This window comes from Nannobrachium achirus (genome assembly GCF_963921795.1).
Source record: "Nannobrachium achirus genome assembly, chromosome: 11".
NCBI lineage: Eukaryota > Metazoa > Chordata > Actinopteri > Myctophiformes > Myctophidae > Nannobrachium > Nannobrachium achirus.
Window position 1 is genome coordinate 1,191,728 of NC_137820.1, and position 24,400 is coordinate 1,216,127.

A 24,400-nucleotide genomic window follows, 5' to 3' on the forward strand; every position below is an offset into this window, starting at 1 on the left:
TAATTTTCAGGGTCCATTGACATGAAAAAGTTTGAGAAGCACTGATGACATTTATGGAATCGGGCCAACATTATTCAAAGACTCACACAAACGATTTTTCAAATGCCGTGATGCAAGCTTGTATATCTGCCATTTTTAATAGTTAAAGCATAATATAATGGTTTAAGTGTAATCTTAAAAAATGTGTTTAAGATTTGCGTTCAGGTCTAAATGGAATAATTGTTATTGTGTTACAGGCAGTTCAACCTGCGTATGAAGAGAGACTCGTCGCTGTTCAGTCCTGACCTGAAGGTGGAGCTGTCTGGAGAGGATCTACCGTACGACACGTCTCACATCTACACTGGAGAGATCTACGGTAAGATCTACAAGCTCTATAATATAATACAATACACTGGAGAGATCTACGGTAAGATCTACAAGCTCTATAATATAATACAATACACTGGAGAGATCTACGGTAAGATCTACAAGCTCTATAATATAATACAAAACACTGGAGAGATCTACGGTAAGATCTACAAGCTCTATAATATAATACAATACACTGGAGAGATCTACGGTGAGATCTACAAGCTCTATAATATAATACAATACACTGGAGAGATCTACGGTGAGATCTACAAGCTCTATAATATAATACAATACACTGGAGAGATCTACGGTGAGATCTACAAGCTCTATAATACAATACACTGGAGAGATCTACGGTGAGATCTACAAGCTCTATAATATAATACAAGTAGAGGTGCTCCGATTGATCGGCGCACATATCGGATCGGCCGATCGAGGCCATATCGGTTTTGATCTGTGTTTCCATAATTGGAAACACAGATGCGTGCGTGCGTGCGTGTGTGCGTGCGTGCGGCCGGCTCCATGTTCACCTCTCTCTCTGTGAGCCACTCACCGCCCTCCCCTTCTACACACACATGCACGCTGCACAGATAGCTTTTTATATCTGTGTGCACGCTGCACCAGAGGAGATACAGAGAGAGACTCAAAAGACTGAAGTTGTTTGTTTTAAACATATTGGATAGTGGATACACCACTGGAATAATTCATCATAGATCAGAATATAAGTAGCCTACTTCTACCTCTGTAGTCATCTCAAAGTAAAATCCACAATGTTATTCTCCAATTTGCTTGGATTAGAATCCAGAGAAGTGATCACGGTGAATGCGTTTTCAACGCTATTGCCACCAGCTGTGTTGTTAGGTTAACGAAGCTCTCTCTCTCTCTCTCTGCGACGTGAGAGATAACTGCTGTAACGATGCTGTAAACTTAGTTCCAAAAAACATAATTCCAAAGTCATTGGAGTAGATATGGACAACAGTTGTTGTCGATCTAAAGATAAAGTTTGTAGTTAAGTGTGCCTGCCATGCAATGCAATGGCAAAACACTTATTGTAATCCGCCATACTTAAGTCGGTCGGTCTGTCTGTCGGTCGGTAATATTCTTGCAAATTTCTGCACGTAACAACTGCCGCACAATTTACGGCACCCACGCAATATATACATCAAAACGTGCGGCTCGGCCGGGAATAGGTTGCTATTACTTTTCTTTCCGATCCGCGTTACCATGGCGACGTAATTCGCAAAAAACGACGCCCAAAAACCCCATTGACTTAGAATGGGGGAAATTTCGGCACGTAATAACTGCCGCAAGATTTACGCCACCCCCGCAATATATACATCAAAATGTGCGGCTCGGCCGGGAATGGTGTGCTATTACTTTTCTTTCCGATCCGCGTTACCATGGCAACGTAATTCGCAAAAAACTACGCTCAAAAACCCCCATTGACTTTGAATGGGGGACTCTGAAAAAAAAACTAGAAACTTTGCCGCCACATAACTCTGCCATACTTTTGCCTAGCAACGTGATTTAAACTTTAAAATGCACACACAACTTTGGTCTTTTTCCAGCCAATAGGGATGAGCTGTAATTGATTAAGCCCCGCCCCCTCTATAACAGGAAGTGCCCTTTGCCAAACAGGAAGTGCCTCTACATCTCATGAACCGTTTATCGTACAGAGTTGTGGCTGGTATCATATAACTTGATTAAGAGTCCTTAACCTTAATTGACGCTTCCGTCGCCAAACAGGAAGTGCCCTTCACCAAACAGGAAGTGCCTCTATAACTCATGAACCGTTTGTCGTACAGACTCGCGGCTGGCGTCATACATTTTTTTTTTCTTCAAAAAATTTTTTTTTCTCAAAAAAATTTTTTTCTCAAAAATGTTTTTTTTCTCAATTTTTTTTTCTCAAAAAGTTTTTTTTTCTCTCAACATTTTTTTTTACTTTTTTTCTCATTTTTTTTTTCTCAAAAAACTTTTTTTTTCTCAAAAAATGTTTTTTTCTCAAATTTTTTTTTCTCAAAAAAATTTTTTTTTCTCAAAAAAAATTTTTTTTTCTCAAAAAAACTAGTTGGGCAGCATCGTCTGCTAAATGCCTACTTTATAATGATGTAATATAGATGATAAGTATAACAATGTATTATTAACAATTTACAATTTAGGCATTTAGCAGACGCTCTTAATCCAGAGCCATTTACAATAAGCAGGTGATAACATAAATACAATAAACAAGGTAATAGCATAGCAGCTAAATGTGGCATTAAAAAAAAAATCTAATTTCTATAGAATATCTTAATTACTAATTACTTCTCTTATGCTTCCTGGTAAGGGAACTGAGCCACGGCTCGGTGGTGGACAGCAGGTTTATAATCTAAATGATAACATATAGATGATATAATGATGTAATATACTGTAGATGATATAATGATAAAATATGGATGATATAATGACATCATTTAATTCCAGGTGAGAAGGGAACCCTCAGCCATGGCTCGGTGGTGGTGGTGGTGAAGGTGTATACTATAAATGATGAATATAATGATAAAACATAGATGATAATGACATCATATAATTCCAGGTGAGAAGGGAACCCCCAGCCACGGCTCGGTGGTGGACGGCAGGGTTATACTATAAATGATAAGTATAATGATAACATATAGAATAGATGATATAATGATATAATGACATCATTTAATTCCAGGTGAGAAGGGGACCCTCAGCCACGGCTCGGTGGTGGTGAAGGTTTATACTATAAATGATAAGTATAATGATAACATATAGATGATATAATGATGATATTTAATTCCAGGTGAAAAAGGAACCCTCAGCCACGGCTCAGTGGTGGACGGACGGTTTGAAGGCTTCATCCAGAGCTTCCAGGGAACCTTCTACGTTGAACCAGCAGAACGATACCTGAAGGACCGAGACGTACCCTTCCACTCTGTTATATACCATGAGGACGATATCAGTAAGTTATTATATAAATAATACTATTATTTATTAATATAAACGATACCTGAAGGACCGAGACGTACCCTTCCACTCTGTCATCTACCATGAGGACGATATCAGTAAGTTATTATATAAATAATACTATTATTTATTAATATAAACGATACCTGAAGGACCGAGATGTACCCTTCCACTCTGTCATGTACCATGAGGACGATATCAGTAAGTTATTATATAAATAATACTATTATTTATTAATATAAACGATACCTGAAGGACCGAGATGTACCCTTCCACTCTGTCATCTACCATGAGGACGATATCAGTAAGTTATTATATAAATAATACTATTATTTATTAATATAAACGATACCTGAAGGACCGAGATGTACCCTTCCACTCTGTCATCTACCATGAGGACGATATCAGTAAGTTATTATATAAATAATACTATTATTAATATAAACAATACTGTTATTTATTAATATAAATGTCTAGTTATTAATATAAACATCTAGTTATTAATATAAACATCTAGTTATTAATATAAACGATACCTGAAGGACCAAGACGTACCCTTCCACTCTGTCATCTACCATGAGGACGATATCAGTAAGTTATTAATACAAATAATACTATTATTTATTAATATAAACGATACCTGAAGGACCGAGACGTACCCTTCCACTCTGTCATCTACCATGAGGACGATATCAGTAAGTTATTATATAAATAATACTAGTTATTAATATAAACATCTAGTTATTAATATAAATAATACTATTATTTATTAATATAAATGATACCTGAAGGACCGAGACGTACCCTTCCACTCTGTCATCTACCATGAGGACGATATCAGTAAGTTATTAATATAAATAATACTGTTATTTATTAATATAAATGATACCTGAAGGACCGAGACGTACCCTTCCACTCTGTCATCTACCATGAGGACGATATCAGTAAGTCTACTGTCATCTATTAATATAAATAATACTGTTATTTATTAATATAAACGATACCTGAAGGACCGAGACGTACCCTTCCACTCTGTTATATACCATGAGGACGATATCAGTAAGTTATTATATAAATAATACTAGTTATTAATATAAATGATACCTGAAGGACCGAGATGTACCCTTCCACTCTGTCATCTACCATGAGGACGATATCAGTAAGTTATTAATATAAACATCTAGTTATTAATATAAATAATACTATTATCTATTAATATAAATGATACCTGAAGGACTGAGACGTACCCTTCCACTCTGTCATCTACCATGAGGACGATATCAGTGAGTTATTATATAAATAATACTGTCATCTATTAATATAAACATCTAGGTATTAATAAAAACATCTAGTTATTAATATAAATAATACTGTCATCTATTAATATAAACAATACTCTAATCTACCATGAAGACAAACATCAGTGAGTCTTTATTCACATACTGTACTGTCATCTATTAACACATCTGGTGCCAACCCCGAGTTTCCCGAGTTTGAAAAGGTACCACCCCTGTGCCAACCCTGAGTTTCCCCGAGTTTGGGTCGTTTAAAAAAATAAAAAATAAAATAAAAACCCTAACCTTAACCCGTGAAATTGCATGTTTAACCCCCATACCAACCCATTCTTTCAAACATGGCAGACATATTTGTTTACATCTGAAGAAAACATAATGGCTCCTAAATCATGAATGCCTGAACGGATTTCCAAGCGGATTTTTGAAAGCTGTGAACAGTGTGCACACACGTGGTGCATCATCTAGGCATGGGCGTGCACGATTCGTGCACTATAAATTACATGGAAGTCTATGGAGACCATGGCATCGCGGGACATTGAAGAGAAAAAATCATTGCAACTTGTGTTAATACAAACAATACTAGTTATGAATATACAGTAAATACCATGAAGATGACATCAGTGAATCCTGCACAACATTTTGATTTCACTAGTACACACCACGCCTTCATATCAGATTACCGTAATGTCTGTAATGTTTGTTGTTCCTCAGATTACTGTAATGTGTGTAATATGTGCTCCTCTCAGATTACTGTAATGTGTGTAATATGTGCTCCTATCAGATTACCCTCATAAGTACGGGCCAGAGGGAGGCTGTGCTGACAGCTCAGTGTTTGAGAGGATGAAGAAATACCAGAGTTCTGCTGTTCCTGAGGAGGTCTGTTTAATCTAACATTTATATTATTATTATTATTATTATAGGGTTAGGGTTAGGGTTAGGGTTAGGTACCAGAGTTAAATACCAGAGTTCTGCTGTTCCTGAGGAGGTCTGTTTAATCTAACATTTATATTATTATTATTATTATAGGGTTAGGGTTAGGGTTAGGGTTAGGTACCAGAGTTAAATACCAGAGTTCTGCTGTTCCTGATGAGGTCTGTTTAATCTAACATTTATATTATTATTATTATTATTATAGGGTTAGGGTTAGGGTTAGGTACCAGAGTTAAATACCAGAGTTCTGCTGTTCCTGATGAGGTCTGTTTAATCTAACATTTATATTATTATTATTATTATAGGGTTAGGGTTAGGGTTAGGTACCAGAGTTAAATACCAGAGTTCTGCTGTTCCAGAGGAGGTCTGTTGAAGCCATTTGAACATTTTCTTTATGATTATGAATTATATGATTTATGATTTATGATTGTGATTTATTTACTATGAAATGTATGAATTATGCCTGACTATATGAAATATTGTATTTTTATTTGGGGCTTATGATGATGATATTATTGCTATTAATTATGATGTTGATCAGACTATGATGATGTGATTCCCATTAATTATGATGTTGATCAGACTATGATGATGTGATTCCCATTAATTATGATGTTGATCAGACTATGATGATGTGATTCCCTAGAGGCCCAGAGGGTGACGTTTACTAATATGGGTGTTGTCACAGTGTGATCAGGGACAGACAGCTTAGAGCGGCAGTGCAAACAATTTTTCAACCACATACACTACGTATCAGAATAAGCCTTATACGAATCAATTCTTTATTTTATTACAGAACGAAAGTCGGGCTTTATTTATCTGTTAATAAATGATCTGAAACGATATACCGAATGTGTGCGTTGTTAATCCGAAGCCGCTCTTACAGAGTCTGTTTAATGTAACAAGACATTTCTTGGTAACGATTTAGTTCCCAGATTTTCTCATGTTCTTACTAAGAGGCAGACTCTATAATGTAGTTAATATATTCTTCATATGTTCTTCCAGCCTCCTTCAGAGGCAGACTCCCCAGGTTCTCCAGGTCCAGGTTCTCCAGGTCCAGGTTCTCCAGGTCCAGGTTCTCCAGTTTCTCCAGGTTCCCCAGGTCCAGGTTCTCCAGGTCCAGGTTCTCCAGGTCCAGGATCTCCAGGTCCAGATCCTCCAGTTTCTCCAGGTTCCCCAGGTCCAGGTTCTCCAGGTCCAGGTTCTCCAGGTCCAGGTTCCCCAGGTCCAGGTCCTTCAGACCCTGAGGTTCTCCTGAGGAAGAGGAGGATGGTCCAGGTGGAGAAGAACACCTGTCAGCTCTTCATCCAGACTGACCATCTGTTCTACAAGTTCTACAAGACCAGAGAGGCTGTGATAGCACAGGTACACGCACGCACACACACACGCATGCACGCACACACACGCACACACACATGCATGCACGCACACGCACGCACGCTATGGAGCTCCTTCAATGCCTTTAATCTCACCGAATCGAATCTCACACGCGTACCATTACGCGTGAACGCGTGACCAAGTACGCGTGAACGCGTACACGCGTACACGCGTAACCACTTTAAGTCAATGGGAAACTACATGACGCAACCACAAGTTCAGTCACGCTCGCGGGTATGAGGTACGCGTACGTGAGAGTTTTGGCACTCATGGAGCGTTTGATTATGGCTCCCTTGCGTAGCACAGCTCACATGAGCATGTCATGTATATTTCCCATTGACTTACCATTGTAAGTCACGTGACGCGTCACGTGACGCGACCAGATCAGATGCGACCAGATCAGATGCTCCAACAATGCCAGCTCTCCAATGAAAACTACGTGTGAACCTGTAAAGGTACACGTTTTCGTGTAAAGGTTACATGCTAAATTTAACTTTAATGCGAAAAAGTGTACCTTTACAGGTTCACACGTAGTTTTCATTGGAGAGCTGGCATTGTTGGAGCATCTGATCTGGTCGCATCTGATCTGGTCGTGTCACGTGACGCGTCACGTGACTTACAATGGTAAGTCAATGGGAAATATACATGACATGCTCATGTGAGCTGTGCTACGCAGGGAGCCATAATCAAACGCTCCATGAGTGCCAAAACTCTCACGTACGCGTACCTCATACCCGCGAGCGTGACTGAACTTGTGGTTGCGTCATGTAGTTTCCCATTGACTTAAAGTGGTAACGCGTGCACGCGTGCACGTGTGAACGCGTACTTGGTCACGCGTTCACGCGTTCACGCGTAATGGTACGCGTGTGAGATTCGATTCGGTGAGATTAAAGGCATTGAAGGAGCTCCATAGCACGCACGCACGCACGCACACACACACACACACACCAGGGTTGCCAACTCTCCTGAATCAGACAGGAGTCTGAGTTTCTCCTGCGGTGATCCTGGATTGTCATCTGTCCTGAATTTCTCCTGGATTGTTGGATTTCTGTGGTTTGCGTGGCAAACACATGTCCCAGTTAAACTTGATCTGATGACTGTCTCTGTTTGATGATTGTCATTTCTCCTGGATTTGGTTTAAAAAAACACCAGAAGAGGAAATTACACCTGATGTTTAAAGGTTTCTGGCAGAGGACCCCCAGACCCCCAGCTGATGCAATCATACAGAGATATTTACTCGACTAGTGAATAGTTATTATTACAGATGGGTCTTACATTGCTTCAGTTATCAAATCAATGTTTGTACGACTACTTTTTGCGTTTTAACGGCTGAAATTTTACCCATAACTTTTCAATGCGAGCAAAGCATTGTAAAATTCACCATAGATGTATTGTATAATAATGTGTTGATGTTTTGTAGATCTCCAGTCATGTGAAGGCCATAGATGTATTGTATAATAATGTGTTGATGTTCTATAGATCTCCAGTCATGTGAAGGCCATAGATGTATTGTATAATAATGTGTTGATGTTCTATAGATCTCCAGTCATGTTAAAGCCATAGATGTATTGTATAATAATGTGTTGTGGTCTTGTAGATCTCCAGTCATGTGAAGGCCATAGATGCCATCTACCAGGGAACAGACTTCATGGGCATCAGGAACATCAGCTTCATGGTGAAGAGGATCAGGGTGAGTCTGAGCTTTACATCAGCAGATCCTTGGGTAGCTTTAAACACTACAGGACAATCATTTAAGATTCTCCTAGCAGACAATCTAAACAGGCTCACACTACTGGCCACTTTGAAAAGTCGGGGGCTCCGCACGCTACAGGATTCTATCCAGATCAGTGGCGTCAGGTCAGAAAAAGCTAAGGTATGGCAACATGACTGGTGTGTTGCACGTGCAAGACAGCAGTCATGTTGCCATACCTTAGCAACAGACACGATACATGTATTTTAAGAAGTACATTCTATTTTTTCCCCCCGTTTCTACGGTTTCTTGGTCTGGATATGGCAGCCTGGAACGGTTGTTCAAGTGCAGCTAAACTCGGCATGTTAGTAAACGTGCCAAAATTAAAAATAATGCATTGCACCTGTGCAGCTGACCTGCGGAACCTGGGAATATACCATTCTGTCAAGATGGGGAGAATGCAAGTGCAGAGAATATCATTATAATACCTTGTTGAAGTAAATTTTGTATTTGTAGTTATTTTACTGTAATTTAACAACATAATAACCAGCACAGATAGACAAAGAGACATTCATGGATTTATATTTAAAAGTAACTTTTATTTCCCCCCCTGCACCCAGGGTATGGCAGCTGCATACCCCTGCCATACCCAATTGACGCCCCTGATCCAGATTGAGTCGGCTCAAACAATGCAATAATAAATAATATAATGAATACAAAATGTCACAGGAGCTGCTAATTTGTCTTTGACTTGCAAAAGCGAGAACAAGGAAGTCTCAGGGGTACAACAGGGTACAGGACAGACACTGTCCGTGCGTGCGTGTGTGCGTGAGGGGGAGATGGAGAGAGAGAGAGATAGAGAGAGAGAGTGAGACATCTGTCGCTCAGATTCTACGGTCAGACTCAGAACAGCGGGTCTCACCACCAACAGTCCATCTTTCTTGCGTCCATCAGCAGCTGTATTTTCTCTCTGTCGCCCCCTGCTGTTCATTTGGTCCTGGACTGAGAATAAGCTGTTTAGATGACAGAGTGTTGTGTTATGACTGTGTGTCGATCAACAGTAATATAATGTGTAATGTGATGTTAACTCATTCGGAGTTTACGGCCGTGAAGCCCGTAAATTTCTCTATGTCTTTCACTGCTGGCTTCTCCTACCTGTTAACGTAGGCTCTCATCCAGTTCCCATCGTGCGTGATCGGACACTGCTATGCGTCGTGTGTTCGCGTATTTCCATCAGCTTCTCAAATCCTTTTAGATTTTTACAATTGATCAATAAGTTCTCCGTCTGTAAGCCGCGGAGTTTAAACAGTAAGGTAACGGGCCAAAATAGACGACGGACCATCGGCTTCCGGTTTAGGGGCTCAATGCTAACGGGTCCGCCCAATAATGTGTCCGTGTAGAAACCGATCACGGAGCATTAGTTCCGGCCTATTTTAGTTTCGCTTCGATAAAAAAATGTTTTTTAATTAATTTTTATTACATTTACGGGTTCTACGGGCATGGCAGAGAAGGGGTACAAAGGGGTATTTTGGTGGCAGAGCTTGAGTTAATATTAAGGCTGGGACTTTAACTGATTAATTGCGATTAATTAATTACAGAAAATTAACGCGATTAAAAAAATTAACGCATTTTAATCGCACATAGTTTTTGCACCACAGAACCTTCAGTTTCGGGCATACTGATCATAGCGATGCACCAACCAAGAAGAGACAACAAACACAAAGGGAGAAGTAGCCGATCAGAGCGCTTTGCTTGGCCCAGTGGATGCGAAATTTATATAAAAAAAACTCACTCGTTGATTCACTCGTACAACAAAATGTGTTTTACTTGGAAAAAAAATGCTTCTCAGGTCAAATATTGATGTGCGATTAAAATGCGATTAATTGCGATTAATTAATCACAGAGCCTGTAATTAATTAGATAAAACATTTTAATCGCATCCCAGTTAATATAATAATCTAATGCAACAGATCAACTTGATCACTCCAACCCTAACATTATGTCTTTATATATTGTATCATATAATGTATAATATGATGTTAATATGATGTAATTAATCAACAGATCAACACCACCAGTGATGAGAGGGATCACTCCTACCCTAACATTATGTTATTATGTTATGTTATATTTATATGATGTAACATTATGTTATGTTATATTTACAGTATATGTTATGTTATATTAATATACAGATCAACACTACCAGTGATGAGCGTGATCACTCCTACCCTAACATTATGTTGTCTTTATATATTGTATCATATAATGTATAATATGATGTTAATATGATGTAATTAATCAACAGATCAACACTACCAGTGATGAGCGTGATCGCTCCAACCCTAACATTATGTTATGTTATATTTATATGATGTAACATTATGTTATGTTATATTAATATACAGATCAACACTACCAGTGATGAGAGGGATCGCTCCAACCCGTTCCGTTTCGCTAACATCGGCGTGGAGAAGTTCCTGGAGTTGAACTCTGAGCAGAACCACGATGATTACTGTCTGGCCTACGTGTTCACTGACCGGGACTTTGATGATGGAGTTCTGGGCCTGGCCTGGGTGGGGGCACCAGCAGGTATATATATATACACCTTATACACCTTATACACCTTATACTAACATAATACTGTTAATAAACATCTATACGTGTTCACTGACCGAGACTTTGATGATGGAGTTCTGGGCCTGGCCTGGGTGGGAGCCCCAGCAGGTAATACATCTATACTAACATATCTAATACTAACATAATACATCTATACACACCTGATACACACCTACACGTGTTCACTGACCGAGACTTTGATGATGGAGTTCTGGGCCTGGCCTGGGTGGGGGCACCAGCAGGTATATATATACACCTTATACACCTTATACTAACATAATACTGTTAATACACACCTACACGTGTTCACTGACCGAGACTTTGATGATGGAGTTCTGGGTCTGGCCTGGGTGGGGGCACCAGCAGGTAATACATCTATAATACATCTATACACACCTCATACTAACATAATACATACCTACACGTGTTTACTGACCGGGACTTTGATGATGGAGTCCTGGGTCTGGCCTGGGTGGGAGCCCCCGCAGGTAGAATACATCTATACACATCCTTAGATACACACCTAACAGACACCTACTGTAGTGGTTGGTACACATCTATAGATACACACCTACTGTACATGAGTTGTGGTGTGGTGTGGGTCTGTGTTCCTGTGGGCATAAACCTACTGTGTAACCCAGGGTTCCCCAATTAGTTTTCTAGGGTACCAAGCCGAGGGCCACAACATTGAATTATGTCTAGGGTACCAAGCCGAGGGCCACAACATTGAATCATGTCTAGGGTACCAAGCCGAGGGCCACAACATTGAATTATGTCTAGGGTACCAAGGCGAGGGCCACAACATTGAATTATGTCTAGGGTACCAAGCCGAGGGCCACAACATTGAAATTATGTCTAGGGTACCAAGCCGAGGGCCACAACATTGAATCATGTCTAGGGTACCAAGGCGAGGGCCACAACATTGAATTATGTCTAGGGTACCAAGCCGAGGGCCACAACATTGAATCATGTCTAGGGTACCAAGCCGAGGGCCACAACATTGAATTATGTCTAGGGTACCAAGCTGAGGGCCACAACATTGCATTATGTCTAGGGTACCAAGCCGAGGGCCACAACATTGAATTATGTCTAGGGTACCAAGCCGAGGGCCACAACATTGCATTATGTCTAGGGTACCATACCAAGCCGAGGGCCACAACATTGCATTATGTCTAGGGTACCATACCAAGCCGAGGGCCACAACATTGAATCATGTCTAGGGTACCAAGCCGAGGGCCACAACATTGAATCATGTCTAGGGTACCAAGCTGAGGGCCACAACATTGAATCATGTCTAGGGTACCAAGCTGAGGGCCACAACATTGAATCATGTCTAGGGTACCAAGCCGAGGGCCACAACATTGAATCATGTCTAGGGTACCAAGCTGAGGGCCACAACATTGAATCATGTCTAGGGTACCAAGCTGAGGGCCACAACATTGCGGGTGGCGACGGCGGCGTTCCTGCTACTCCAGCGACAGTTCAGATAGTAGTGTATAGTGATATAGGCCTACTAGTGCAGTGTTTCTCAAGCATTGTGCAGCAGGCCTTTGGTGTGGCCTTTGAAATGTGACAGTGAAGTCACGATTTAAGGACTTTTAAAACCTGTTTAATACCTCAAGAAATAAAATAAAATAGACAAATAATCAACAAACTTTATAAAAACTGGTAAAACATTGGCCAATTTTAAAATAATATAAGAAAGAGGCAAACATTTTGAAAATAGCCATCTAGGTGTGCCCTGGCAGAAACACTGTACTAGTGTTGTTGCTGCTCTTATACCACCATTATATCATTATGCTCTTATACCACCTTATTATGCTCTTATACCACCATTATATCTAGTATATATATATATATATATAGTATATCTTATACCACCATTATATCATTATTACAAGAAATACGTTAATTAACCAGTCTGCTTGAAAAGTATGCATCTGTAGCAGCTAGTTGATCCATTAACAAGGGGCCGTTACTACTTATTGGCATCAGCTGCCAGCTGGACACAGAGTCTGACACAATCACCTCCCCTCTGCAGGGCTCTGTGTCTGTCTAATTTCTCCTTGAATATGATTGAAATGATTAAGGATTACTGTGATTATGGTAAGCTTACGTTTCATATCACACTCACCTTACCTGTAACTTTCACTACTCCCCAAAATAAATTGGCCTGCGGGCCGCCTATTGTGGAACCCTGGTGTACACCTGGTTCCTGTGGGTACCCACAGGAACCAGGTTAACCACTAGTTAACCACTAACCAGGTTAACCACTAGTTAAACCTACTGTGTACACCTTGGTCCATCATTGATTAGAACCACCAAGTTGGACTGAAAAAAGGAGGATTGACAGTTTGAGGTTTAGGGTTTTTAATACTTTTCATTGGTTCACTATTCATAAACCCACACACAGGATGTTCAATAACACTGGTTTATGAAAGACAATAAGGGATACAGGAGGTTTTTAAAGGGAACCAGTCATTCAGACTTTATACATTAACAGTTTGCGAGCCGAAATAGAATGGTTGTTGGTAGATTAGCCGTGACATTTCTATTATTATATTATGATCTGAACCGCATTCATTTTACCAGACATCCAGCGCTATATCACGTGGTCTTCATCCCCCATTACCATACCGCGATCCCCCGTAGTATACTCACCACAGTTCCCAGTGAAATTCTCAATCTGCATTGGCTTAGAGTGGGGGATTCGGCCGACGCATCATGTCCCCGTGCGTTTCGCGTGCGCGATCCGTTCACATAAATGTCGCCTCAAATAATCCACATGTGACTCAAGAGTAGATATGAACCGTTTCGCTCGCATAGCCCGCAGCACTGCTGCTGTAGAAGCACTCGTGTATAAACAGTAAACGGACAGCTGCAAGGAGCCTCTGAGAAGGAGTGGACCTGACGTCACTTCTGCTTCATGTCAGACCAGCCATGCGCTATCGATGCACGAGTGGTGACTAGGGAAGGTTAGACGATCGCCGATTTTCAGATAAAAATCATTTATTTCGGTTTTAATGACCCAGTACGGTAAAAGACGGCGCGGCTGCGACACCCTTGCTCAGATGTCCGGTATATTCCGGTTTTAATATTAAGGGGCTCCCCGTGGCTTGGAAAGGGTTAATTTGAACAATTGATACCTTGGATTCTTCATGCTTGGTTTGTTGTGGTTGTGTTATCAGGCAGTTCAGGGGGAGGGTTACGGTTAGGGTTAGGGTTATCAGGCAGTTCAGGGGGATCTGTGAGAAGCTGTATTGTAACTGTATTGTATTGTTAACATTCAGTTCAGGTGGTGTATAATAACTGTATTGTATGGTATTGTATTGTTAACATTCAGTTCAGGAGGTGTATAATAACTGTATTGTATGGTATTGTATTGTTAACAGGCAGTTCAGGGGGTATATGTGAGAAGTCTAAGCTGTATTATAACTTTATTGTATGGTATTGTATTATAACTGTATTGTATGGTATTATAATGTGTTAACAGGCAGTTCAGGGGGTATATGTGAGAAGTCTAAGCTCTACTCAGACTGTATTATAACTGTATTGTATGGTATTGTATTGTTAACAGGCAGTTCAGGAGGTATATGTGAGAAGTCTAAGCTGTATTGTATGGTATTATAACTGTATTGTATGGTATTGTATTAACAGGCAGTTCAGGGGGTATCTGTGAGAAGTCTAAGCTGTATTGTATGGTATTATAACTGTATTGTATGGTATTGTATTAACAGGCAGTTCAGGGGGTATCTGTGAGAAGTCTAAGCTGTATTGTATGGTATTATAACTGTATTGTATTGTATTGTATTAACAGGCAGTTCAGGAGGTATATGTGAGAAGTCTAAGCTGTACTCTGACGGTAAGAAGAAGTCTCTGAACACGGGGATCATCACGGTACAGAACTACGCCTCCCACGTTCCTCCTAAAGTTTCTCACATCACCTTCGCTCACGAAGTCGGACACAACTTCGGTTCCCCGGTGAGTCCAGAACACGTCTTATTATGATCTTTTATTATTATCTTTTTATTTATTAGATATTACACTCTCACATTTTATGACAATCTTTATTCATTAGATATTCAAGGCCAGACACCCAATCACCTTCGGGTGTTCTCAAACCTGTTCATGTCAAGGACCCCCAAATTATGTATTTTTGTCCGTGGACCCCCACCTGTTGTTTTTTTATACTATTATTCAGAAATGTGGGGGCTTATCACATGTGTGGGGGTGGGGCCTTCCAGAGCCGGGCGGGCCGGGCTGTCAATTCAATTCAATTCAATTCAAAGTAGCTTTATTGGCATGAGGAGGAAACATACGTTTACATTGCCAAAACAAGTGTCAACAATAAAATAAAAAGTGTTGAAAAGGGGGAACGCACACAGCATTGTGTAAACAGTATTATTGCATCATTTTATATATACTGTATACTGTATAGGCCTACAGGGTAGAAAGCTTTTGGAACAATTAGCAGCTTTGTATTTCATCAATTTAGATCAGGGGTGGGCAACTTTGATGATGGCGAGGGCCACTATATTTCCACCTTAACTCCAGAGGGCCACTATATTTCCACCTTAACTCCAGAGGGCCACTATATTTCCACCTTCACTCCAGAGGGCCACTATATTTCCACCTTAACTCCAGAGGGCCACTATATTTCCACCTTCACTCCAGAGGGCCACTATATTTCCACCTTCACTCCAGAGGGCCACTATATTTCCACCTTCACTCCAGAGGGCCACTATATTTCCACCTTCACTCCAGAGGGCCACTATATTTCCACCTTCACTCCAGAGGGCCACTATATTTCCACCTTCACTCCAGAGGGCCACTATATTTCCACCTTCACTCCAGAGGACAACTATATTTCCACCTTCACTCCAGAGGGCCACTATATTTCCACCTTCACTCCAGAGGGCCACTATATTTCCACCTTCACTCCAGAGGGCCACTATATTTACACCTTCACTCCAGAGGGCCACTATATTTCCACCTTCACTCCAGAGGACCACTATATTTCCACCTTCACTCCAGAGGACCACTATATTTCCACCTTCACTCCAGAGGGCCACTATATTTCCACCTTCACTCCAGAGGGCCACTATATTTCCACCTTCACTCCAGAGGGCCACTATATTTCCACCTTCACTCCAGAGGGCCACTATATTTCCACCTTCACTCCAGAGGGCCACTATATTTCCACCTTCACTCCAGAGGACAACTATATTTCCACCTTCACTCCAGAGGGCCACTATATTTCCACCTTCACTCCAGAGGGCCACTATATTTCCACCTTCACTCCAGAGGGCCACTATATTTCCACCTTCACTCCAGAGGGCCACTATATTTCCACCTTCACTCCAGAGGGCCACATAGCATATTGCCAAGTCCTACTTTGTCATTCTAGTATCTCATACTAAAGAAGCAAGAATAGCAGATCTACAAGCTCAAAACGCATCGCACTGCGATGCGCTTTGAGCTTGTAGATCGGCTATTTTTGCTTCTTTTGAATTGGAATCCAGAATTATTTCATATCATGTTAACTTTATGAACCTACATACAAATACATTGGACATACAAAATACATTTTAATACTACTATACTAGTCATTAACTCTCCCCACGCTTTGAATGTTAACGTTCGCCCCATTTTTTACAGAACCTCGATGCCAATACGGCGCTCGTTCGGTTCGTTCGTCTGATGACTGTAAGCTGATGAGGGGTCGCACGGACCTGTACTGTAAACACATTTTCCGCGGTGATGGTGTAAAAAATCCATTATGCGTTAGATCAACGGAGAACAATTCACTTCCTTGTTGATTTCCTCTGGCTGTAAGGCTCTGTGGCCAGTGACTGGTCTTCTTCTTCTTCAACACATAACAGGCAAATTCACATTCATTCTCGCATGACGCCGCCCTCTGCTGCCTGGCAGACCAAAGTGCACTATTGCACAATAAAAAAAATAATAAAAAAAATAAAAATAAAAATGTCTGTCTATCTGCTATAACGTCGCAAAGGTAAGCCGCTTTTTGATGGCACCAGACCCAATAAATAAATAAATAATCTGGCAGTAGGAGAGTTAAGCTACTAATATAGTCTGACGGAATTAAAGCAGGTCATGTTTGGAATTGTAACAGCTGAAATCAATAATATATCAGTATTCTGGTATTAACCAGCGGGCCGCATTAAGTGAAGGTGGGGGCCACATGTGGCCCACGGGCCGCCTGTTGCCCATGTATGATTTAGATAGAATAAGAAAAAATAAAGACTCAGATGTAAAATGCATTTAGAAGTAGCAGCTCTGTTTCATACTGCAGCTGTCAGGACTCTACCTAACGTGTGTGTGCTTGTGTGCGCTTGTGTGTGTGTGTGCGTGTGCGTGTGTGTGTGTGTGTGTGTGTGTGTGTGTGTCTGTCATTCTGTGTGTGTGTGTGTGTGTGTGTGTGTGTGTGTGTGTGTGTGTGTGTGTGTGTGTGTGTGTGTGTGTGTGTGTGTGTGTGTGTGTGTTGTGTGTGTGTGTGTGTACAGCATGACTCAGGCTCAGAGTGCACCCCCGGCGAGTCAAAGAGCCAGGACAAGAAGGAGAAGGGGAACTACATCATGTACGCTAGAGCCACCTCTGGTGACAAGCTGAACAACAACAAGTTCTCCCTCTGCAGTGTCAGGAACATCAGCCAAGTTCTGGACAAGAAGAGAGGGAACTGCTTTGTGGGTAAGGACACATTATATTATACTAGAACTGCTTTGTGGGTAAGGACACATTATATTATACTAGAACTGCTTTGTGGGTAAGGACTCACTAAACATTATATTATACTAGAACTGCTTTGTGGGTAGCTCAGGGGTAGAGAAACTGGTATTAGAGCACGAAGGGTATAAATCCCGAAGGGTTCCCAGTTCGAATCCGGGCTCCCCCTGAGTTAATGTCGAAAGGTCCTTGGGCAAGACTCTGAACCCCTAATTGCTCCCGGTGAGTAGGTTGGTGCCTTGCATGGCTTCCTCCGCCACCGGTGTATGAATGTGTGTGTGAATGGGTGAATGTAATGCACAATCTATGTAAAGCGCTTTGGATTAAAAGCGCTATATAAATGCACCATTTACCATTTAAGGACACATTATATTATACTAGAACTGCTTTGTGGGTAAGGACACATTATATTATACTAGAACTGCTTTGTGGGTAAGGACACATTATATTATACTAGAACTGCTTTGTGGGTAAGGACACATTATATTATACTAGACCTGCTTTGTGGGTAAGGACACATTATATTATACTAGAACTGCTTTGTGGGTAAGGACACATTATATTATACTAGAACTGCTTTGTGGGTAAGGACACATTATATTATACTAGAACTGCTTTGTGGGTAAGGACACATTATATTATACTAGAACTGCTTTGTGGGTAAGGACACATTATATTATACTAGAACTGCTTTGTGGGTAAGGACACATTATATTATACTAGAACTGCTTTGTGGGTAAGGACACATTATATTATACTAGAACTGCTTTGTGGGTAAGGACACATTATATTATACTAGAACTGCTTTGTGGGTAAGGACACATTATATTATACTAGAACTGCTTTGTGGGTAAGGACACATTATATTATACTAGAACTGCTTTGTGGGTAAGGACACATTATATTATACTAGAACTGCTTTGTGGGTAAGGACACATTATATTATACTAGAACTGCTTTGTGGGTAAGGACACATTATATTATACTAGAACTGCTTTGTGGGTAAGGACACATTATATTATACTAGAACTGCTTTGTGGGTAAGGACACATTATATTATACTAGAACTGCTTTGTGGGTAAGGACACATTATATTATACTAGACCTGCTTTGTGGGTAAGGACACATTATATTATACTAGAAGTGCTTTGTGGGTAAGGACACATTATATTATACTAGAAGTGCTTTGTGGGTAAGGACACATTATATTATACTAGAAGTGCTTTGTGGGTAAGGACACATTATATTATACTAGAACTGCTTTGTGGGTAAGGACACCTTATATTATACTAGAACTGCTTTGTGGGTAAGGACACATTATATTATACTAGAACTGCTTTGTGGGTAAGGACACATTATATTATACTAGAACTGCTTTGTGGGTAAGGACACATTATATTATACTAGAACTGCTTTGTGGGTAAGGACTGATTAAACATTATATTATACTAGAACTGCTTTGTGGGTAAGGACACATTATATTATACTAGAACTGCTTTGTGGGTAAGGACTGATTAAACATTATATTATACTAGAACTGCTTTGTGGGTAAGGACTGATTAAACATTATATTATACTAGAAGAGAGGGAACTGCTTTGTGGGTAAGGACACATTATATTATACTAGAACTGCTTTGTGGGTAAGGACACATTATATTATACTAGAACTGCTTTGTGGGTAAGGACTGATTAAACATTATATTATACTAGAAGAGAGGGAACTGCTTTGTGGGTAAGGAGGAACAAAGATATTTAACCCATTCAGGCCTAGAATTATTGAATGCTTTAACCAGTGAAAAATAGCAGATCTACAAGCTCACAGTGCTGCGAGCTTGTAGATCTGCTATTTTTGAAAAGGTCGTGAAAATGTGTGCGAATCTTTGAATATATGTATTTTCAAAGCGAACGTTTGTAACTCAAATTTTGCTTCTGGGGGTCCCTGGAACTAAATATTTTGAGATGCGGGTCCGTGGCCAAATAAATATAATTTTCACATGAAAAGGTTTGAGCACCACTGACATAGTAGTCTCTCAAGAACAGACTAACTGAGCTCCAGTTAAGTGAAAAGGACCTTTTCTTTGACGATGGCTGGCCAGATTGCTGACATAGAAACATTGGGTTTTTCAAAAAACCTTAGAAGGATTCAAAAGACACTTATAGAATCGGATCAAATTTCTAATTTTCAATTTTTTTCAAAAATAGCAGATCTACAAGAGGTGCCGCGCTGTGAGCTTGTAGATCTGCTACTTTTCACTGGTTAAAGCATTCAATAATTCTGGTTGGAGCCACTAGAGGGCAACATGGTGCGTACATGTTTTCTATTATCTTTTAACATCGAGTCAAGGTTTTCTGATCTTTGAGAGTTTCAATTCCGCTCTTAGACTGGAGTCCATAAATTAAGTAGGATTTCTACGTCATGCCTTGTGAGCTTGTAGATCTGTTATTTTCTATCTGTAGTAAACTGTATGTTATTGTTTTTAACAGAGTCTGGTCAGCCTGTGTGCGTGAAGAGTGTGACTGTGGCTACAGTGACCAGTGTATTGTTATGTTATTATAACTATATTAATATTGTTATGTTATTATAACTATATATTAATATTGTTATGTTACAGAGAGTGGACAGCCTATCTGTGGTAATGGTCTGGTAGAACCAGGTGAAGAGTGTGACTGTGGCTACAGTGACCAGTGCAGAGACCAGTGCTGCTACGATGCCAACCAACCTGACAACAAGAAATGTAAACTGAAGCCTGGGAAAGGATGCAGGTACGAGAATACTGTGTCTGTGTGTCTGTGTCCCTCAGTCTGTCCCTCAGTCTGTCTCTGTCCCTCAGTCTGTCCCTCAGTCTCTGTCTGTCCCTCAGTCTGTCCCTCAGTCTCTGTCTGTCCCTCAGTCTGTCTCAGTCTGTCTCTGTCCCTCAGTCTGTCCCTCAGTCTGTCCCTCTGTCTGTCACTCTGTGTCTGTCACTGCATTTTACCCTAACAGGAGTTCCCTGTCCTCTGCCATCATGTTGCGTGTATCGATGGTCTGCGTGCTGACTTTATGTTCAGTGTTCCACTGCTCTCTGGGCTGCTGGCTGCATGGCCGATAGATGAGCACAGTCTGTCTCACTGGAGACTGGACTTCACTCAGTTATACAGCTGTGGTCCATAGTGTTAGAAGAAGTTATGAACCACTCAGTTATACAGCTGTGGTCCATAGTGTTAGAAGAAGTTCTGAACCACTCAGTTATACAGCTGTGGTCCATAGTGTTAGAAGAAGTTATGAACCACTCAGTTATACAGCTGTGGTCCACAGTGTTAGAAGAAGTTATGAACCACTCAGTTATACAGCTGTGGTCCACAGTGTTAGAAGAAGTTATGAACCACTCAGTTATACAGCTGTGGTCCATAGTGTTAGAAGAAGTTCTGAACCACTCAGTTATACAGCTGTGGTCCATAGTGTTAGAAGACGTTATGAACCACTCAGTTATACAGCTGTGGTCCACAGTGTTAGAAGAAGTTATGAACCACTCAGTTATACAGCTGTGGTCCATAGTGTTAGAAGACATTCTGAACCACTCAGTTATACAGCTGTGGTCCATAGTGTTAGAAGAAGTTATGAACCACTCAGTTATACAGCTGTGGTCCATAGTGTTAGAAGACATTCTGAACCACTCAGTTATACAGCTGTGGTCCATAGTGTTAGAAGACATTCTGAACCACTCAGTTATACAGCTGTGGTCCATAGTGTTAGAAGACGTTCTGAACCACTCAGTTATACAGCTGTGGTCCATAGTGTTAGAAGACGTTCTGAACCACTCAGTTATACAGCTGTGGTCCATAGTGTTAGAAGAAGTTATGAACCACTCAGTTATACAGCTGTGGTCCACAGTGTTAGAAGATGTTCTGAACCACTCAGTTATACAGCTGTGGTCCATAGTGTTAGAAGAAGTTATGAACCACTCAGTTGTACAGCTGTGGTCCATAGTGTTAGAAGACGTTATGAACCACTCAGTTATACAGCTGTGGTCCATAGTGTTAGAAGAAGTTATGAACCACTCAGTTATACAGCTGTGGTCCATAGTGTTAGAAGACGTTATGAACCACTCAGTTATACAGCTGTGGTCCATAGTGTTAGAAGAAGTTCTGAACCACTCAGTTATACAGCTGTGGTCCACAGTGTTAGAAGAAGTTATGAACCACTCAGTTGTACAGCTGTGGTCCATAGTGTTAGAAGACATTCTGAACCACTCAGTTATACAGCTGTGGTCCATAGTGTTAGAAGACGTTATGAACCACTCAGTTATACAGCTGTGGTCCATAGTGTTAGAAGAAGTTATGAACCACTCAGTTATACAGCTGTGGTCCATAGTGTTAGAAGAAGTTATGAACCACTCAGTTGTACAGCTGTGGTCCATAGTGTTAGAAGACGTTATGAACCACTCAGTTATACAGCTGTGGTCCATAGTGTTAGAAGACGTTATGAACCACTCAGTTATACAGCTGTGGTCCACAGTGTTAGAAGAAGTTATGAACCACTCAGTTATACAGCTGTGGTCCATAGTGTTAGAGCAGTGTTTCTCAACCACTGTGCCTGGGGACCTTTGGTGTGCCCCTGAGAAGGGTCAAGTGTGCCCCTTGAAACTGCTTGAAAGCCAGTGTTGTATTTATCATTTTAAAAATGATTTAAACTAGTGAAAACAGCCGATCTACAAGCACACTGTGTGCTTGTAGATCTGCTGTTTTCACTACTGTTGTGCGACAGCCTAGTATGATGAACCAGGGCTTTACTTTGTGAAGAAACATTTGAAACTTGGAGATACAAGGTTTCTTCCCGACAGTGATGATATTTACACCTGTGTATTATGTTGGTGTCTGGTGTGCCCATGGATTCTTGAGACATGAAAAGTGTGTCCATGCAGAAAAAAGGTTGAGAAACACTGAGTTAGAAGAAGTTCTGAACCAGAGCTCTCAGAGCATGTGACCCAAGTCCTAACTGCCTGTCAGAACAATGTGCTGTGACCCCGATGACCCCGAGGTCACTGTGATCACTGAGTGAAGTCCAACCGTCTCCAGTGAGCGCGGTGTGCTTGTCTGCCCCAACACCTCCCACACTGTGGCTTTGTGTATAAATATTATATATAATGTATATCCTCACTGTCTGGACAAAACCAAAATGTGTGAGGTTTTTGATTTGTTGTCATAAATCAGAGCTATTAAACACCCTTTACATCTGAGTGTTGGTTAAAATAATATTGAACCAATAGAAAGTAGTAAAAAGTGCTTGGGACAAAACCTCCTAACTCCACTTGAGCTCATTTTCCCCAAAATGAACATTAGGAGGTTTCGGCCCGACAGCAGAGATGTGTAATCATATCAGTCCTAGTCAGGGTCCCTGCTGTACTCCAGAATGTACATATAGATTATATATAATGTTTATACAGTATTTTATATATAATGTATGTCTATGTAATGTGTATTTATAATGTATGTCTATGTAATGTGTATCAGTCCCAGCCAGGGGCCCTGCTGTACTCCAGAATGCTCCTATAAGGATGTATTAATGTATATAATATGTGTATAGTGTATTAATATGTAATGTGTATCAGTCCCAGCCAGGGGCCCTGCTGTACTCCAGAATGCTCCTATAAGGATGTATTAATGTATATAATATGTGTATAGTGTATTAATATGTAATGTGTATCAGTCCCAGCCAGGGGCCCTGCTGTACTCCAGAATGCTCCTATAAGGGTCGTAATGAGAAGTGCAGGGAGGAGTCAGAATGCGCTCATCAGGGCATGTGCAACGCAGGCTCCGCCCACTGCCCCGCCTCCGAACCCAAGGCCAACTTCACCGCCTGTCATGGAGAGACCCAAGTCTGCCTGAACGGGGTAATCTATTACTGTAATATATTACTTTATTACTAACTCTGCCATGGAGAGACCCAAGTCTGCCTGAACGGGGTAATCTATTACTGTAATCTATTACTTTATCACTAATCCAAGTTAGTAATCAATAAGCCACGCCAGACTGCGAGGCATGGTGAGACAACCCTCTCAGCCGTTATAAAATACAGGTAACCTCAAGCCTTGCTTATTGCTTTTCTAAAACGGTTACAATATGGCAACATGAAAACCATAGACATGTACCAATAATAAAAACTGTTCTATTTCACTAATAATTCACTACCAGGTCTGCACGAAAGTTGTGGGTTATAGTCTCATATACCACAGCAATTAAAGGGAAACCAGCCAATCAGAATCAAGGAATGGAACTAGCCGTTTTAGAATAGTGACACATTGTGAGCTAATAGAATGTCATAATAATGCAATAATACAACAGCACTGCAGTGGTATTAATCCATTTCCATTAATGAAAACAGTAGTTGATAGAATAACTAATCATGTCGGAGAGGCAGGAGGCAGTCTCTGTTGACTTGCCG

General features: G+C 40.7%; 1 protein-coding gene across 3 annotated transcripts in view; it reads left to right on the forward strand.

Annotated features, from left to right (window-relative positions):
* Nucleotides 1–24,400, forward strand: part of LOC308294857 (disintegrin and metalloproteinase domain-containing protein 10-like) — a 53,177-nt gene that overhangs the window by 17,975 nt on the left and 10,802 nt on the right. The window contains exons 3-13 of one of the 3 annotated variants that reach the window (XM_080737749.1): nt 237–355; nt 3,158–3,316; nt 5,398–5,492; nt 6,552–6,600; nt 6,655–6,911; nt 8,521–8,613; nt 11,022–11,205; nt 15,050–15,213; nt 17,760–17,943; nt 20,592–20,742; nt 23,666–23,849. In XM_080737749.1, the coding sequence (XP_080593875.1) occupies nt 237–355; nt 3,158–3,316; nt 5,398–5,492; nt 6,552–6,600; nt 6,655–6,911; nt 8,521–8,613; nt 11,022–11,205; nt 15,050–15,213; nt 17,760–17,943; nt 20,592–20,742; nt 23,666–23,849 (1,639 nt within the window). Of the gene's footprint in view, nt 1–236; nt 356–3,157; nt 3,317–5,397; nt 5,493–6,551; nt 6,912–8,520; nt 8,614–11,021; nt 11,206–15,049; nt 15,214–17,759; nt 17,944–20,591; nt 20,743–23,665; nt 23,850–24,400 lie in introns of all 3 variants that reach the window. The other 2 variants (XM_080737750.1, XM_080737748.1) reach the window with 2 other exon arrangements.